Raw genomic sequence first — 16,042 nt, forward strand, 5'->3', positions numbered from 1 at the left:
AAAAATGATCCGAATAATCGCACAGTCCGCAAAATTCGTGAACTTCAAAAAAATCTTTTGTGCGAAAAACCGGCTTTCAATATCATGAAAATCACCACTCCCCATGTTCCGCCTACAAGCGATAATATTACACTGTATCTGAGTCGTAGCCATGCTTTCGTCATGTCCGCACCCTATCACATCATGATATGAGACAATGCGACGCGGCCGCAAGTCATGCCACGAATGAATGCACTCGCTGCACGAAGTAAGAACAGTTAGTTTGCATGGGGCAGTGACGCTCGCGAAGACCGAAAGGTAACCCATGGGTAACCCACGGGAAGGTGAGCGCCTCTGAAAATGCAGTCCCCCCTCCCCCCCTTCCCCCCCCTTCCCCCCCCCCCCCCCCCCCCTCTACCACGTTTGCTGCCCGGTGGCATCGTCCAAGCCACGGCGGACGCTGCAGTTGTCCCGCTCTCTCTAACTGTACCATTTTCTACGTGATCGCGCGCTCTTTGTAGGCCATCTCGATGGCAATGGAGAGCATCCCATTATCTCGAACGGCAATGATGGAGAACAAATATATAATATATAAGCCTATAAAAGCCAGTCCGATTCACTCCACCAGTCAGCCATGCCGTCAGCACCCGCCGATTCCGTTTAAATCCAAGACAGCGTCTTTCATGGTGACGGAGAACAGGTTGGTTGTGACAGCGATGCCTGCTCGCATGTACCGTATTTACTCACATAATGATCGCACTCGCGTAATGATCGCACCCCCGAATTTTGTTGGCAAAATTCATTTTTTCTTATTTCCCGCGTAATGATCGCTCCCGGAAATTGCGGCTGCAATTTGTTGACGATGTCGAGTCTAGTCGACGATGATCGTACTTGCTGTCTGTCTGACAGATGGCACGTGCAGATGACCATCTTGCTATGTCAGCATTGCAGCGGCAGCCGCCTGTTGGCTGACCTGCAGTCACACGGACAGAAAGTAGATTGAGGTTGAAAGTAACCTCGCCCGCTCCACTAAAGTACCGCGGGTAGTCTAAATGCGGTTATGCGTAATCGCGGATACCAAACTTATCTGCGGTAATCTCGAATCACGGTTCGCCATTGTCGCAAGGCTCGCCACCGTTCTGGGTTGCGGTGCAACGAAGTGACGCGGTGATGCAGCTAAACTTTATTGTTCTCGTAAATAAGAAGCCATGGGATACGGGAACGTCAAAAATGAATACTCCTTGAGGATCGCTGGCCTGTACCGAGTTGCTGGTAGGAGTAATAACTGCGGTAAAAACTAGTTTTACGTTCTGAGCCGCGCAGCAGCTGCCGCCGTTGCAGCGGGAGTGACCCGATCTGCTTGCACGCCAGCTCCGCTGGACTGCTCCGAACGCGTCGCTGAAATTGGTCGTATATATTTCTTTTAATGCGAAACAATTAAGTTGTCAGTAGGTCAGCATTATAAGTAGAACATTTATTATAGCGTTGGTCAGTTCAAAAGCGCCGTCCACTGTGGCTTCGATACGAAACAAGTTAGGCCTAGCGACGACTAGGGAGTACAGAGCGCCGTCGTCCGCCGCGCCGTGGGCGGCACCATTGCGGTAAGCTCGCGGAATCTGGTGCTGCGAGCGTTCCGAATTTGTCGCCTACTTTAACGATGCGGCAGGGACCGGACACTTTTCGGCGTAACGGCGGTAAAATGCGTAGCTTGAGCGCCGCGGGACGTTGCTGTTGTGCGCTGTTGCTGCGCTATCGGACGAGATCGAAGGCTGCATAAAAGCGCCGTCGTGCAGCACTATACACACTGCTTATTTTGATGCGTTGCTCTTTGAACGTGATTTAGTGCGAAGAGAGTACGTTCTTGAAGCGGGCCAGCTCGTGCGCTTTTCGCACTCTTATCTTCTCGGCTAACGATCGTAAGCCGAGATCGCCAAGCTTGGTTCGCGATAACCGCGTTCAGCGACGGAACTGCGGGTAGCGCGGCCGAGTGACAAGGGTTGTCTGACCTAAAGTCCCTTTATGAGCTTTTCTAAAAAAAGCTAAGTACCGAAAATGTTTGCGGCACCGCCGACGCACACTATTGGACAGCGCCCACTTCCGGTTGGGAACTAGTTCCGTTCCGCCATGTTCTTCCTAAGTCGTCCGGCTGCATAGTTTGACGGCGCTTGCACGCTACGTTTCTTCGTGACGCGAGAAGCGCCCGGACTAACCTCCACTGATCGCAGTCGTGCAGAGCTGCATCTACGTTTTTCCAGATTACTGTAGATAATCCTGACCTGGTTGTCTCGAAGTTTCCTTGCCGGCTTTAAATTGAGCGATGCCGCGAGCGGCCGGCATTTCGTAGTTCGGCTACTGACGAGCACGTCTGTTGCTTACGGCGCCGCCGAGTGATTCAGTTGTTTTGCGGGCGCAAGTCAGCACAAATAAAGAGCTTCGTTTGCAAGTTTTGTTGCTGTCTTCCTGACCGCTGGACTGCCGTCACTACAACGTGACAGTATAGTTGTGCTGGCCACGGACATTCAGTGGAGGTGACTTTATATTTGTCGCTGTTTGCTGGAAGTCACTTTAGTTTATCGGGCTCCTTTTTTGTGTCCGCAGGAGCAGCCGAAATTCCGGGCTGTTGCACCTTCGGGTACTCAACCCAGTCAGGAAAAGGTCTGGCGTTGTTCTCAGTGCCGCTGGCGAAGAACGATATTGTGCGACAGAAAGCATGGCTCCACAGGATTGGGAGAAAAAATTTCAAGCTGACGAATTCTAGCAAGTTATACGATGTAAGCTCAATTCCTGTTTTCCATCGTTGAGATTCGATGCTCTAGTAGCAAACTTTGGCTGGCGAGTCAGAATTGCTAAAGCTCCCAGCTCGCACTATGCTTGACGATTGTTTGATTACGCGCTGCTGTCCGCCTCTGTCATTTCGTAAACATGCATGTCAGTGCAAGTATGCGCGCGTATTTCAGCCTACGGCCCCACTCCGGCACCTACTGCAGCTGGTCCATTGAGATCAAGTAGCCAAAACCTTTTCGCTCAGTAATGCGCCCTGAAACCGTAACCTCTTGCGAAGTGTTCTGCGGTACGCCCTGCCAATTCTTTAATAGTACCGCGCGACCGTCGACCAGCCGGCTTGTCAGCGCCTGATGACAGCGCTGAGCGGCAAAACGAGCGAGAACCAGTGCATCTGAAACAAATGCGCTTATTCTCGCTTGATTCGCGCTCCGCGCCATGATAAGGCGTTGTCCAGTCGACGCTCGCGCGGTACTATTAAAGATTGGCGGTGTGTACATAACTCGCGCTCCAATTAGATGAATTTACATGTGTTCACACTCGCGCATAGCATGTCTGATTTATTGGAGTGTCTGCTGCACAAGTGCTCTACGTGCCAAAAGTTTGTGACGCGGGCGCAAAGGAATTTTATTGCTGTGCGAAACCAACGGTCAGTCTCAGCATCCAGTGCCCATAATATTCCTTTCATTCTATTCCCACCATACAAGTAATCCGCCAGGCAGCACCGTAATTATTTCGTGCATACCGGCACCCCGCAGACATTGGCTTCCGTCTGTCCTAGAAATTCATGAAGGGACTTCAGTGTGTTCACCTGCACAGCTAGGTTTTTGTATTTTTCATCTTCATATATATTCCTAATACGACTACCCTTCTTTAAAGCTCCATTTTACTGAAGATCAATTCGAGCCCATAATTCTGAGGAAGCTTAGCATAAAGAAACAAATGCACTGCTGTCCCGTCAATATTCTCTCACCGGCCAGCAAAACTGCCCCGCAAACCGCCACAAACCGCCGTTGGTAGTCTTTGCAATAATATGCTATATATAAAGTTGCACGCGTGTCCGTGTTCTCTCGCGAACTGGCCGCCGCACCACAACTGCAGTTTTGCCGCACTCGCTGTCTCCGACAAAACTGAACGCAAATCACATTCAGAGCGCATTACTGGCACGTTTCCCTTCTTCTCATACCAAGCTCATTTACTACATTTTTCACTGCCCCTTACAGCAAAGCCGCGACTCTGCAAGGTCCGCCGATCCAGTGCATACAACCGCGCCATCGGAGCGCGTCAGGAAGAACATGGCGGACGACGCGAGCCGCAGGGGAAAGGGCGGTAGGAGAGGAGGGACTTGTCGCTACTTAGCAAAGCTGATCTAGGGACTTTAGTCTGACCTGCAACTTTTTTGCGTTTTCGGGGCTCAAAAATTTTTTGTTGAAAGTTTACCCCGCATAATGATTGCACCCCTAAATTTGCGTAAATTTTTTTAGAAAAAAAGTGCTATCATTATGCGAGTAAATACGGTATATTAGGCCGAAATAACGAACTTTCGGTTGAAAAACGATCTCCACAGTATTGTTGGCATCTATTTCAGTCCGAAAATCAAACTTTTCGACTCTACAAAGTCTGAAATATCAGTCGTGCAAATGTACACGTTGCTATTAGGTGTGCGACGGTTCCTCACAAAGTACGAAATATTGCGCAAGCCTGAATTATTGGAGTCCGAAAAATCAGTCGGCTACTGTATCATGAGGGCCTCCTGCATCCTTCACGGTGTGACGCAGTGCAGCTCCACCACTACCACGTCAAGAATGGCTTAACCGCACAACAGAAAAGGGGGAGGGGGTGAGGAAAAACATTAGAAACATCACAAAACATGTTTCTCAGAGAAGACAGAGGCTGTCCGTTTGTCATCACGCCTTCTGTTATGTGCCCGTCAAATGTAAGTGAGCAAGTCTACAGCATCGAACTCAGGTACAGCTATTTCGGCTATCTCTTGCCATATTGGTCACACCTAGATGTGAGGGCCGGACGAGTGCCAGTAGTCACGTGCACTATCCTCACATGCTTCATAAATATGTTCAAAAGCCGCCGTGGTGCCTCTTAAGCTTTTTATTTTGTTCGATGCGAAGTGATCAGAGGACTTGCAAAGTTAACTGCTTCACTTGCTTAGAGAAACAGTGCACTTTTGGCGGATGGAGCGTAGGAGACATGACTGACTCGGCGGGGACCTTGTTTGCGAATGGTAGTGCACCACTTCACAGCAGGCCTCTGCAGAGCTGTATTCATGCGGGCTTTCTCTGTTAGTTTAACCGGTGATTGAACTGCTCACCATATTTAAAAAACATCAGCCCAAACCAACCATTCCATTACTGCATTATACAGTGGAACCTCGATTATACGACGTTCAGGGGACCGCGCGAAACCGTCGTATAATCCGGGTGTCGTATAATCGAAAATCAAAGAATGCGGCCAGTGGCGCTCGGCCTTGCGCCGAAAACTGTTGACCGGCTTCAAGCCCGCGGCAAGTACGCCAATCAGATTAAAAAAGACAAAACCCAGCATTTGTTTGAAACAGATTTGCAAAAAAATCTTTATTACCGTTTAAAAAAATCGGTAATTTTTTTTTTTGCACCTTTGCCCAACCTCGGCGCATCAACTTTCTTTCAAGGGCTGCCACGTCTGGCAGTAGGTCGCCAACATCGTTGCGCGCGCAAGCAAAGCGCCGAATGTTGTCGACGCTCTGCAACACGTCCGCGTAACTAGGAATGGGAGCGCAAACCTCTGCATCGTTGTCCACTTCGGAAGTTTTATCGTGGGGCACAAGCATCCATTACTTCCATTACAAAAAGCGCCGTGGACGCCGCTGTACTCGCTTGGGCGAGCGCGGCCTCGCCCGCTTATCTGTTTTTTCATCAGCGTCGGCTCCTGCAGACGCATCTGTTGCTGGGACGCGCGTCTTATCTTTTCTCTTTATCTTTCCTCTGATCTTTTAACTCTCCTCGGCAGCGGTGGTGGCTTGGCTCACGCCAGTAGGCGGGCCCGTGCGCTTTCCTTTTCATCCTTCTCTCAGTCGCAACGACAACACGCAGGCCGCGCCTCCTTGGGACTCCGACTGCACAGTGCACAGGCTCGACGAAAAAGAGAGCAAGTGCACTTGGCGGCCTCGGCAACGCTCTCTTCCGCGCAAAAACGGGGGTGCTTAGATTCGCATGCAGTTTTTTTTTTTTTTTTCAGAAATTTTTTTCCGAAAATAGGGGGGGTGCTTAGAATCGCGAAAATACGGTACATCCCGGCCTGCGTTTGCTGACGGCCTTTTTTGACGGACGGTACGAGCCAGCCGTCGTACGAAGCGGGGTTCTTCTAAAATTTGCGTCGTATAACCGAGGTTTTTAATGCATTGTCTCTATGGGGGTTTTGCTGGGACCGCAAAAATTCGTCGTAAAATGCGGGTCGTCGCATGACCGGGGGACGTATAATCGAGGTTCCACTGTATGTATGAAAATAGTTCTACATTGTTCAGATATTCAAAGGGCTGTTTGTTGTGCTTGTGCAGCCCCGATTGGACAAGAGAGCTGCAGGTTCCGTACTGCCGCAAACTACTTGTGAGATGGATATGCATAAACACTTGAAATGTGAGAAATCTGTCAGGGTAACCAAGTGGTACAAAGAAGTGCCCTTGCCTTCTTCAGCAGCACAGACTGGCGGCTGGTCATCTTCTCAAGGTCTTTGGCATCGTCATTGATACGCTCCTGCCAGTCCCGCTCCTGGCTCTTCCAGTGCTCGAGCTGCGACTGCAACTCCTTCTGCTCTTTGGTGTTTGCCTCCACCTGCTTTTCTAGTGCTGGAAATACACCAATGGAAGACAGCAATGTTAATTCAGCTCACTTGTGGCTTCTTGCACACAAAATCGTTTTTAATATTGCTTTCATAAGCACCAGCCTAAGCTTAGCAAGGAATTTACTGGCGGGCGAGTTGGTGCACAACTTCTTGTAACAAATCACGTGAAGAACAGAGGCGCCGTGTCCTTGTCCGTTTCTTGCTTCCTATGTACCATCCGTGTGCTCTGCTTTAAGAACAAGTGCTGCAGCCAGTGCAGACCAAACCAGCAGCATATGCAGTGCTTGCTCCACGCAGAAGGAGAAAAAGATGGGCGCCCTCAGGGCGATCTGCACATGCACAGTGGCTCCCCGCAGAAGCAGATCGGCTATGCCAATCTGATAAGCAGAACAGTACACTACGAGCAGAGCTTTTATTGCATAGGCAGCAGATATGAATGTTTCTTTTTTTATGAAAAGCTATTGGAGGAGCTGGAAGTAGTACGAGAATACGTCTACTTAGGGCAGGTAGTGACCGCTGATCCGGATCATGAGAGGGAAATAACCAGAAGAATAAGAATGGGGTGGAGTGCAAATGGCAGGTTCTCTCAGATCATGAATGGTTGTTTACCAATATCCTTCAAGAGAAAAGTATACAACAGCTGTATCCTACCGGTACTCACCTATGGGGCAGAAACGTGGAGGCTAACAAAGAGGGTTCAGCTTAAGTTAAGGACAACGCAGCGAGCTATGGAAAGGAAAATGATAGGTGTAACGTTAAGAGATCGGAAGAGGGCGGAGTGGGTGCATGAACAAACGCGGGTTAATGACATCCTAGTTGAAACCAAGAAATGGGCTTGGGCAGGGCATGTCATGCGAAGGCAAGATAACTGCTGGTCCTTAACTCTTTCATTACCACGCCATTGTGCTTCTATCGGCGGTGATTGAAAAATTCGAACCGCTACGGCAGCGCGACCACGGCCGCTAAGGACTTGCCGAGTCATTCGGTTTGTTGTTCACACATTGAACTTAAATTTCCTGCTTAATTTATATTTTTGCCAAAAAACGGCAATTTCTGAAATGCACTTGAAGTTGGGGGTGCGGCGTCAGGTGCTCTGAACAAGCCATCAACATCGGGAATGGCGCTCGCTCGAAAAAACCCCATTCCACACAATTCTGCTGCGTTTGCACCACATATTTTTGATGCATCGATTATCAGTGACCCTGACGACAATGTTGTATGGTCAGGTATTGTTTTCGAAGCTCAAACTGAGCAACGAGCACCCGGAACACTGGCGTGAGCGCTGTTTCCTGCTTCCGGTCCGTTTATGTGAACCGAAGCTCCCCATTATAGCCGTTGCGGTGATGTGGTGCCATCTAATTTGTTCTTCAGAGACTACAGTTTCAGTTTCTGTGTAGACTGCAATTTTCCCATGACGCAGAAAATTTTTGAAATGCCCTTGAAGCGGAGGGTACGGTGAGGACGCTCCGAGCATGGCGTCAAGCGCGCGGACAGTACACGCTCGGAAGAACCTTGCTGCGGCGAAGAGTGCAGCAAAATCCATACGGATGTGATGAGCACCACTACCTCAGTATGCTTTCTCAGGCGCCACCCGTCATTTCTGCGAAAGCTGCTTTAATCCTACAAAATTCCCATCTATTGGAACCTATAAATCGCATTTTTAAGCTTCAGGAACAGGAAAAATGCGGATGGCAGAAACATGCCTTAGGGCCAACTTGCACAAATGTACCGTATAAACGCGTGTAAGGGCCGCACCCGTGTATGGGCCGCACCCCGTTTTCCCGAAGGAAATATTAAAAAAAAAAATAAATCCGTGTAAGGGCCGCACCCGAACTTTTCATGACCCAGGCGGGAATAGCCTTCTAAATGCACGCGCCGTGGCCTCCGCGATCGGCTCCGGCTGCGAACAACGGTGCGCTCGACCGCGGAGCGCTTGATCGCGGAGGCCAAGCACGCGCACAAGAGCTTCCAAAAACCGTCCATGGATGGCGCCCGACGCCGCAGCCATCATCATCATCGTCAATTTTTTTTCTCCCCCGCGACTTCCCGCTATCTAATCAGCATCAGCATCGCCAGCTCCAGCCTTTTATGGCGGATTAGCGCGTTCGCCGTAGTTGTGGCTTTTGCGTGCTGCCGCGGAGTAATGCAGTTTTAGCACTATGGGCAAGCACCTTATCAGCTACATGGCTGGGAGTTAGCTGGAACGCGGTAAGCGTGCGGCGGACAGGGAACTTGACATGGCCGAGAAGTGCGTCCGATGACCGTGCAATCAAAAGGGTGCATTGAGATACACAAGCTGCAAAAAACGCGCTTTCCGAGGCGAGCCGTGTGAGTTTCCCGAACTGCTCTGCTAGTGATGGAAATGCGGAACAACGGCTACGCGTTGACAGCGGACATGCTGCGCGGCTTCTTTGGGATGAGCGTGCACCAGAGCACAACACCAGCTCAGAGTCGAAATACTCCGCGAGTGTCGACTGAACGTAGAATAAATGCCGTTCATTCCCTGATTGCTGTGTTTTTGCTTAAAAATTTATTTTTTTTTCTAAATCGCGTGTATGGGCCGCACCCCGAAAATTGGCTCCCGAATCTGGAAAAAAAAGTGCGGCCCTTACACGCGTTTATACGGTATCTCGTGCAACGCTGGCCACACAGCATTTACCGCGGCATAGTTTAGTTCTCGCACCTTCGGTCATTCACGCCCGCGCCGCGATGGCAATGGAGCTGCAGCAACCACCGCAACAATACTTACACCATCCACAAGCCATCAAACACGGTAGCAGCTCAGCCCCAATGCCTTGGCCTCACTGCCACTCACTAAATGCAGGCTGTCAACATGCTGGCACGGGGTGAACCACTATCGCAAAGTGGCATTGTTGCATGAGTTTCTATGGGAGCTTGGACAGGACTGGCTCACGGAAACATAGCAGCCAGGAAAACGCAGCACCCGGGAACATACCAGCAGAGTTCTACTGTATAAATTTCTCAAATTGAATATGAACCGAATATCAAGCACATTCGTATTCATATTTGAAATTCTGGATATTCGCACACCCTTGAAAAAGACCTCCCCCCAACCCCAACCCAAGCCTTACAGAGATGGACGTTTAAAAACGACTCTCGTGACTTTTTTGTATAAGGTAGGCTCAGGGTGGGAGATGATCATGAGCACCGAGACAGAGGAGATGCTCGAGGGCTGTGACACTTTTGAGCAGCGAGAAGTGACACACTAAGCTGCACAGTTTTGAACTGATTGCAGTTTTAAAGCAAGTTCTGATTGCTATGGGTGCCAAAGAGCCGAAAACTGGTCACAAAAATTTACTCACAAGACTGCTGCTCCAAACTAATAACAGCTTGGTTTGGGTGGCATCGCATATAGCACTCATATAAACGCAAGGAAAATAAGGAAGCATGTTAGCCCACCTTTTAAATTCGTGTTCACATCGCTGATTCGTGCATTCACAAGTGCCAGTTCAACCTGGCTGTTTTCTAGTTTGCGGCGTCGGTCTTCAACTGAAATCTCCTGTAAGGCCTTTGGTACAAGACAAAATGAAATGCACAGTTTATACACATGTACGCACAACCCACGATAATCTCACTGTTATGACTACTTCTGAAACTCACTGCTTCAAGCTCTTCTTTTCTTCTATACAAGTTGTTGTTGAGCAGATTCTCCAGTTTATTCTTCTCTGCCTCGAGCTGCAAAAGACAAGAAATTCTATGCATAGGGACAATACCAAAACTGGAAAGAAAAAGTGAGCATTTCAAAGTGGCTGCCTGAATTTCGCAAATTGTGCCATTAATACCGAGCATATTTCCATCAAACAGCTGGATAAATCTTTAGCTACCTCAAGCAGCCACGGATTTTTCTGTGCTCCGGCACCCGATGAACTTTCACAGAGGTCAAAATTAACTCTTTCCTTACCGCGAACAAATGACCGATTTTGAGTGTTTTAAAATTTAAAATTATTTCTTCAAGAAGTGCTAAATGCACTGTGCACTGTAATGCATCAAACTGTAGCTTGTTGATTATACTTCCGAACAAAAAAACGATAGAGTTGTGTGAGCCAAACGTTTCGAAAAATTACTGGTTAAATATGCTGGAAACACAAAAAACAATACAAGCAAAACAAAAATCAGCAGCAACACTAAGCCAGAACAAGATTAGACAAAAACTAAAATATACGAACTGGTGCACATGCTCACAGCTATCATTCCTGTAGGTTTCAGCAAATACAAAAATCCGTGCACTTTCCATGGCTGCTGAAGTCTGGAGTTGTGAATGCTATGCCACTGTGAAAAGCAGTCACGTGAAGACGCGAAACAGGCAAATTCGGCAGGTGCTGCACATAACGTTTGTTTTGATTCCAGCTTTTATTGTCTGAAAGCAGAGCTTGCAGTTCCTCCTTTTTTTACATTTTTTTTTTCCGTTTGGTAGTGAATGGGTTTTATGGGTGAAAAGGGGGTGTGGCTTTTTTTGACATCATCATAAACAAAAATCTGCAGGTGCATTTGGTAAAATATCTTGGCAGTATGTTGCAAAGACCATAATGCACCACATAAGACCACTCTCGTCACTTACAAATCAAGCATTTTACAAAAAAATACAATGTGAATGGTAAAATGAAACACGTGCAAGTACATGCTGATGTCCCAGGCCTCTCACAGTTAGTCTCGCAACCGAAACTGAAATCCGACCATTCCTAATGGTTCTCCAATTCACCACTACTGCTCTAAAAAAAAAAAAAAAGGGAGAGACGGCCAAAGAACTGACAAAAGTGCTCAGTGTAGCCTTTAGCCTTTGAAAAGTGCACGGGTGAAACAGATGCCATTATCGGCAACCGACAGACTACGTCCAGTCAGTTTCATTTTTCACGTTGCCTTTCATGTTAGAAAATGAAAAAACAAAACTGAAACTAAAGAGATGGTGCAATAGAAGCAAACTACATGGCACAGCTTTTCCAGGAGTGCCGACCGGCCCATGGCACAGTAAAGAGAGTTAAGTATAGGCTCGGTGAGCCCATGCTGAAGAGAGAGAGCTGAACGTTTGGCTGCCTCTGCGCCTCCCCCTCAACTATGCACGAAGTTCGAAGTTAACATCAAAAAGTGAAAAACTGCTGCTACAAATCACTGCACTGGCTCTGATTCAAATGTACTGTGAGGCAGAACCAAGTAACAGCTGAATGTGCGTTAAGAATGCATCTTACAACTATTACTCTGTGGTAGCTGAGGTGATGTTCCACAAACTGCCCTTTCTATTCAGCACTCACAATGGAAAGCAGAGTAGATGCAAGCCATATGCCGCCTGCATTTCAGAGGGCTATCTATTCTCTAATCTTTGTGCCTTTCATGAGAACCTTCTGTTGTTTAAAAAGCACCGTGCCACTTGGCTCTTTAAGCAGCTCCTCCTCACATCACTCGGCCAGCCAGCAGCCTTCCCTTTTATTTTATTTATTTATTGAATACTGCGGACATGTTGTATGTCCAAGCAGGAGAGGGGAATACATACAGGAGGGAAAAGCAAAACAGGTGCGATAGTACCGAACGATATAAATGCCACAAAACAAGCAATGCAAAAGTACAATTGAAAACGCGGTTACAGTACAGCTACTAAACCAGCAGTGAAAATCAAGAGTGATTACAAAGCAACGGAGAGTTCTCCGGTAGAGCATTCCATTGAGAAACTGTTCTCGGAAGAAAAGAAAACTTGTAGGTATTTGTGCGTGCAAAAATAGGTTTCAGGCTAAGGGCATGCTTATGACGCGAGGCTCGTGTAGAATCATTAACGATGTAATTTTAAGGTCGGATACCAAGTCGGGAAAAGTATAATGAATGAAGGAAGTTGAGACGGGCTTTCTTCCTTCTATCTGCCAGTGGTTCTAAGTCTGCGAGTTTCAACATGGCGGAAGGAGAGTCTAGGCGCCTGTAATGGTTGTAAATGAACCGTGCTGCAAGACGTTGCATTCTTTCTAGTTTTTTGATGTCATCTATCGTGTAGGGGTCCCATACAATGCAGGCATATTCGAGACTTGGCCTTACAATAGATTTATATGCCTTCAGTCTTAGGGCACTAGGGCAACCGCTCATCCAAAGCTTCAGAAATCCTAGCTTTTTGCGGGCGGAGGAGCATATATTTTCAATGTGTTTCGTCCATTTCAGCCGTGACGTTATTGTGACACCTAGATACTTATTCTTTTACAGCTCTGATTGCAATGTTATTAATATTGTATGAAAAATTATGTTGCGTGGTCTTTTTACAGATGCAGAGAGAAACTGTTTTGTCAAAGTTAATAACCATTTCCCATTCATTACATCATTCAGCTAAATATTGTAGATTTGCGTTCAAAGTAAGCTGGTCAGACACAGATTTGATAGACTTAAATATAATACAATCGTCCGCAAACAGCTTTACGGACACAGAGGAATCGAGAGCTTCTGGGAGGTCGTTTATATAGATATTGAATAGTACTGGACCCAGAACCGATCCCAGAGGCGCACCTGAGTAAACCTCTAAGAATCGAGAGGTGGCTCCATCGATGTTGACAAACTGCTTTCGCTTTGATAAGTATGATGTGACCCAATTTATTATTTGATCCGGTATGCCTATTAATTTCATTTTTATTACTAGTTTATGATGAGGTACTCTATCGAAAGCTTTGGAATAATCTAAAAAAATCATGTCGACCTGGCCACCAGAATCAAGCACTTTAGCAAGTTCATCTACAGTGACCACTAGCTGTGTTGTAGTTGAGAATCCTCGACGGAAGCCATGTTGCGCTTTGGTCATTATTCCCGTGAGGTCTAAATAATTGTTGAGGTATTCGGTGAGTACGTGTTCTAGCACTTTGCAGGAGGTGGAAATCAATGAAATAGGGCGGTAATTACCAACTTGCAGTCGGCTGCCGCTTTTAAAAACCGGAACCACGCGAGAAATTTTCCATTCATCTGGTACTGTACCCGACTCAAGAGACTTGTTAAATATTATTATCAAAAACTTGGCTAGTATTTCAGCGTACATTTTAAGAAAGGTAGTGGGAATATTGTCGGGGCCGGGGGATTTCTTGGGGTCTAGCCGCAGGAGTAGTTCTACTATTCCTTCTCTGCCAATAGTGACACTTCTTTCGAGACTGTTCAGACAATGATCGTTTAACGGAGTGTTAGATTTAGTGAAAACGCTTTGGAAATAAGTATTAAAAGCATCAGCTATCTCCTTTTTATCTGTAATGGCAAAATCATTGACGGTAATCTTGTCAAGTTTTCTACTTCCTTTGATTGAGAGAAACTGCCAAAATTTACTGGGATTTTCAGTCACGAAACGACCAAGCGTCTCACCAAAGTAGCGCTGTCTTGATTCTTGTAACTGTGAAGCAAGGGTAGCTTTTAGACTGCTAATGACAGAAATGGCAGCGCTTTTCTGTCTCCGATATCGTTTCAGCTTACGTTTAACGTGAATTATATCTCTGGTTATCCAGGGGCTTCTCCTATCTACCTTCTTTTTTCTATCTGGAACAAAGTTGTGCAGACAGAAGTGACGAGTCCTAAACCTTACCCAAAGTGCATTAGCATCACCACTATCGAATGATTGCAATGAATCTTCTAAATACAAAACAATGCTAGAATGATCCGCTAAAGCAAAATTTTTTACCATTACGATCCTAGAAGCAATCTTCAGTGATTGGCGTGGTAGTGAGCAATAAAAAAATACCAATTTATGGTCCGAGATTCCATCATGCACTTCAGTAGTACAGTTTGTTATGCTATTTGGACGGAGGATTAAATTTAACATTGAAGCTGATGATTCAGTTACACGAGTGGGGGCTAGAACCACCTGCTTAAGATTATAAGCTAACAGCATGTCCAGGAGAGCGTATGCACTTAGTACTTCATGTGTGCCAGCAGTCAGCGATTCCCAGTCAACATGTGGAAGATTAAAATCACCTGCTATTATCATGTTATCTCTTCGGTATCTACCTAGCTGATCGTAAAGTTTTAACATAAAGTCATGGTGAAGTCTGGGCGCCCGGTAGACACCAACAATAACAATAGGATTACCACAAAAGTCAATGTGGCACAGCACACTTTCATGGTCACTGTCGATTTCTGCAACACAGCACCAGTGAACGCACCCTCATGCGCTCGCTGAAGGCCTCCTTGTTCTCCTGGGTGAGGCGGCGAATTTCGTCATTCAGCCGATCCACCTCCTGCTGGTCGGCCACCGACAGCTGTGTCAGGAGGTCCTGCTGCAGCTCAGAACGCAGTGACTGCTCAGTTGACTCCATTGACTTGAGGCTGGAGTCCAAGCTAGCCAGGCTGCGCTCCTGCATCATTGCACCAGTCGTGTTTCACAAGTGTGCCCTTCCCCCTCTTTCCTGCAGCAGCAAGGCACAGCCTGCCGCCGGCCAGGGGGGTAAGCCCAAAAGGAAACTGACAAAAGCTGGAAACTGTGACCAAACTTGAAAATAACGCGGCTCCAGCAATAAAATATGCTCTCACTTCTATCAAGAAGTTAGAGCAAGATGAAAGGGCCAACCCCTCTGACAAATGTTATGGCTCAATCAAGGCAGGAGAAAAGGGCCACAAAACCACATGGCATAGCTCCCACTAAATAGCATACAATGTTACTCGGCACAAAATAAGTGCACAAAATGTGAACAGCCAGAACAGACGGAGTGAATGGCATTTACCTCAACAATAGCATACCATTCAGGCAATAGCCAAGTTCAACCCAGCTAGGCACAATATGAGGACCGCCTCGCATAAGCAAATTGAGCAGAAGCCAGCATGCAGCAAGCCATAAGCAGTTGCCAGCAGGTGTACACAGCACAGAACCGACCATTTTCTGGTTTGCTTTGGTTTATTAGTGTTTAACGTCCCAAAGCGACTCAGGCCATGAGGGACACCGTAGTGGAGGGCTCCGGAAATTTTGCCCACCTGACATCGCACAGCACACAGACCTCTAGAATTTTGCCTCCATCGAAATTCAGCCGCCGCGGCTGGGATCGAACCCGCATCTTTTGGGTCAGCATCAGCGCACACGTTCCAAGGATGCCTTCATTGGCAGCCATGTGAGACGTATAAAGGAAGCAGGTACCTTTGGCTGCTTTGAGCGCTCCAGAGCGGTGAGTTCCTCCTTCATGAGACGTATGTCCGCCTTGAGTTTGTCAAACACATCTCTGCCAAAAAAAAAAAAAGAGAAAGCACCAAAGTCAATCGAGCGGCACTGTAAGACATGAATGAAAACTCACTTGTTCTTGCTGTTCTTGGTCTCTGCCTTTTGCATGTCACTAACCACTTGATTAATCTGGCTTTCAGTATGTGAGACTTAGTTAAGAAAATTGAATGTGCATAGGCTTTCTTACAAAACAGCGTGGGCAAATAAATGAAGGACGTGGTGGTTCATGCTCTTTTCTGCTCCATCAACTATAGCTTTCTATAAGCACAACTCGTTACA

The 16,042-nt window shown here is 47.2% G+C and overlaps 1 protein-coding gene across 1 annotated transcript in view; it reads right to left on the reverse strand.

Moving 5' to 3' along the window:
- Positions 1 to 16,042, reverse strand: part of SMC3 (structural maintenance of chromosomes 3) — a 118,549-nt gene that overhangs the window by 49,471 nt on the left and 53,036 nt on the right. The window contains exons 19-24 of the mRNA XM_089578350.1: positions 15,837 to 15,903; positions 15,683 to 15,764; positions 14,718 to 14,909; positions 10,216 to 10,290; positions 10,015 to 10,123; positions 6,438 to 6,598 (exon numbers count right to left, since the gene is read on the reverse strand). Coding sequence (XP_089434476.1) covers positions 6,438 to 6,598; positions 10,015 to 10,123; positions 10,216 to 10,290; positions 14,718 to 14,909; positions 15,683 to 15,764; positions 15,837 to 15,903 — 686 coding nt within the window. The remainder of the gene's footprint in view (positions 1 to 6,437; positions 6,599 to 10,014; positions 10,124 to 10,215; positions 10,291 to 14,717; positions 14,910 to 15,682; positions 15,765 to 15,836; positions 15,904 to 16,042) is intronic.

The sequence above is a fragment of the Amblyomma mixtum genome, chromosome 3, assembly GCF_055824585.1.
Source record: "Amblyomma mixtum isolate Tamu chromosome 3, ASM5582458v1, whole genome shotgun sequence".
Taxonomy (NCBI): Eukaryota; Metazoa; Arthropoda; class Arachnida; order Ixodida; family Ixodidae; genus Amblyomma; species Amblyomma mixtum.